This window comes from Nicotiana tomentosiformis, chromosome 8 (genome assembly GCF_000390325.3).
Source record: "Nicotiana tomentosiformis chromosome 8, ASM39032v3, whole genome shotgun sequence".
NCBI lineage: Eukaryota > Viridiplantae > Streptophyta > Magnoliopsida > Solanales > Solanaceae > Nicotiana > Nicotiana tomentosiformis.
Window position 1 is genome coordinate 140,771,283 of NC_090819.1, and position 3,519 is coordinate 140,774,801.

The 3,519-nt window shown below is 33.3% G+C and overlaps 1 protein-coding gene across 1 annotated transcript; it reads right to left on the reverse strand.

The window, feature by feature from the left end:
* Window positions 1-2,281: 2,281 nt before the first annotated feature.
* LOC138898242 (uncharacterized) lies at window positions 2,282-2,728 on the reverse strand. The gene has a single exon (XM_070184292.1). The coding sequence runs from the start codon at window positions 2,726-2,728 to the stop codon at window positions 2,282-2,284; it is 447 nt and encodes a 148-aa protein (XP_070040393.1).
* Between the last annotated feature and the right edge of the window lie 791 nt (window positions 2,729-3,519).

Below are 3,519 nucleotides of genomic sequence, written 5' to 3' on the forward strand. Positions count from 1 at the left end.
ATTCTTCCATTTTTGGACCAAAGAGGCTCGGGTGAGGCGATATTTCAGATTGTTTTATGAAAAATATAGGGGTAAGAATTCCTAACTTGATTTTGGTTAAATTACAGGGATCTGTTGTTGTTTTTATCACTAAATTAGTGAATTGGGTTGAAAATTTTAGAAAACCCTCTTGGTTTAAATTTAAGATTTGGAGGTCAATTTGTTATTGGAATTCGATAAAATTGGTATGGTTGAACTCGTATCGGAATGGGTGTTCGGATTTCATGAAAGTTATGTCGGATTCTGAGAGGCGGGTCCCGCGTTCACTTTTGTTGACTTTTTGGAATAAAGTTTTAAGTCGACATAATATTATCCAGAATTATTTCCGATGCATTTTAATGAAGTTGTACAATTAAATTGGATAGATTTGAGCTGTCCGGGGGTCAATTCAAGCAAGAAGGCAATTTTGAAATATCAGCATAACTTCAAAAAGGTAAGTGTCTTGCCTAACCTCGAGTGGGGGAATTACCCCTTAGGCATCGAGTCTTATGTGCTATTTGTGAAATGTGAAAAGCCGTGTACGCGAGGTGACGAGTACGTACTTGGGCTTATATGTGCAAATTTTATTGAGTTAGAGTATTGTGCATATTGTGTAGTAAATTAGATAATTGTTGGCATTTATTTAGTCATCTGTTTGCCATGCTTCAATTCATATTTATTTAATTTGTTTTTATATGACGATTTGATGCGCATGTTACCTGCATATTTATGTGAATTCCGTGAGTTTGATATTCGTGGGATTTAATTTCATTATGGATTTTTTCTCTGCAAATAATTAATTAAATAAACTTAAGAAGAGGTGTTAATATAATTATCTAAATTTGGATTTAATGAAGGTGTGCCCTATGTTGATTATTTTTCTATCTCTATTGATTGTTTTTGGGTTTTATATACATTGTGTAGATCTTTGGGCTATTTGTTGTGAAATTAATTGATTTTGTTATATTTTTAGAATTTAGTTGTGGTCAGTGGGCAAATTGTGATATGAATTGATTTTATTATATTGTCGTGTTAATTTCTCGTGTAAATTATTGTGTTGTGTGAGTCATTATTTTGGGGAGATAAGGGTGGCATTTCACCGTTGATATTATGTGGGTATAAGGGTGGCATTTCACTGTTGTTGTGTTTGTTGGAATATTGTCTGGCCAGAGCGATAAGGGTGGCTATAAGAGCGATAAGGGTGGCAATAGGAGCGATAAAGATGGCTATTGATATTGTCTAGGCGGAGCGATAAGGGTGGCTATAGGAGTGATAAGGGTGGCAATAGGAGCGATAAGGGTGGCTATTGTCAGGGACAATATATGATGATGTGGGGTTGATTTAATTGTGTGTAATTGTACTTATTAATTATTGAGCGATATTAATGGTATTCTTGTCGTCTGCTGTGCATATCACTAGTTGTTTCATGTTGCCCTATTGTCATTTGTTTCCTATTATTTTGTATATTATACGGCCCAAGTTATTAGACTAGTGAGTGTCTTGACTGTACCTCGTCTATACTCCATTGAGGTTAGTCTTCATACTTACTGGGTACCGACCGTGGCGTACTCATACTACACTTCTGCACATTTTTGTGCAGAGCCAGGTATTGAAGATAACGGACTTGAGCAGAGTTAAAGCAGGATCGTAAGGATTCAAGGTAGAGCTGCTTGATCGTCGTAGTCCCTTGGAGTCTTTTCATTTCATTGTACTGTTAACTTGTAATCAAACAGTATTGTATATTCGGTTCTCGTGATCATTCTATGTATTCAGTAAGAGTTCGTGATTCAGTACTACCAGTCTTGGAAGGTTGTATATTCATATTTGTTCCGCTGTTAGTTTTAATTACTTATTTAATTAAAAAAAATGGCTTCAAAAATGTAATAAAAATTATTGGCTTACCTAGTCTTAGAGACTAGGTGCCATCACGACTCCTGTGATGGGATTTTGGGTCGTGACAAGGTCTTAGATCACTAAAGGTTGTGGCCTTGCACGCGATAAATATTCTTTCCGTTCTTAATCAGAGGTTTCGAGTTTGAGTTGTCATTGGTAGAGAACGTTTTACTTTTCCAAATGAAACTTTTTTCGATAGACCCTCGGAAACTCTTAAATACTCTTAACATTCTTTTAATGAAAACTAGACGGTGGCGACAAAATATAAATGGAAAAAATAATATCAGTAACAAACAAATAATATATACACAAAAAATATTGACCTAACTTCCACATTATAGTATAATTTTTTGACGAAGACCGATACTTCTTAGATTAAGATGGCTCCGCCACTATTACTAGAAGAAGACAGAACCCTAATAGATGGAACTTGTACAAGCTCTTGAGCTACATCCATAAATTCAAGTACCCCTCCTTCTTTGCACTTCAATAACAGTCTTTCTGCATCTTCCTTTTTCATCAATATTTTCACTTTAATCCCATTATTTGCATTGTCATCAGCAACTGTATTATTTTTCTTTTGCTCCTCATGGCTAATTTCTTCTTCTGCTGGATGTTGGTATTTAGGTTCAAGATCAAATTTCACTTGTTTCTTGATTTTGGGCTTCTTCTTAATATTCAGCTCATCTCTGCATACATAAGTAGTAGGAGAAGTAGTACTAGTTTCAACCTTGGCTTTTCTTCTGGAGTTACTCCTTTCACTAAACCGTATTTCCTTTAGCAAAGAACTAGCAAATCCCAAAATTATTTTCACCATTTTTAATATATATTGTACAAGGAGAAAGCTAGGAAAATTGAGAATAAAGGATTTTTTTGTAAAATAAAAGGAGTTGTAGGGAGGAGGATGAAGAAAGAGGGGTAATGAATAAGTGTTTAAATAGATGAGTTAAATTTGGAAGGAGTCAATGAAGTATAATTAGGGGCAGCCACAGTGATTGTGACAGTCGAAAATAAATTAATAGTACTTTTTTTTCCAATAATATATATATATATATATATATATATATATATATATATATATATGGACTTATTTGAGCTACTCTTAATTAGGGTGGAGCTAGGTGTGGAAGGTGATTCAGCCGAACCCCATCACCGAAAATCACAGTATACATATAAGGTTAAAAATAATTTTATCTATATATATATAGTAGATGTTGAATCTTCTTAATTTTTTCGCGTATTTTTTATTTTATTTTTTAAAATCTATTTAGTGAAAATCATATACTTCCATCACCTCTTTTAATGTTTATAAGTATAGAGAAGGAATGATGAAGAATAATAATTAAATAGTCGATTCCTTGTAAAGAATTAAGAGGTCCTTATAGTCTATGCAGTCGCTATTTTAATAATTTACTTTAAGTGGTAATAAGTGAAATTGGACTAGGTCTATGGAAATTGAAAGTGACATGCATCTTAACGTAATTCTAATACGCGTTTTTGTATTGTCTTATTAATCTTATTTAATTCAGTGTACTATAAGATTTTGGATTCTTGATTTATATGTATTCTTCCTCTTTTTTAAAATTTCTTTTGGGTGAATTCTGAGTA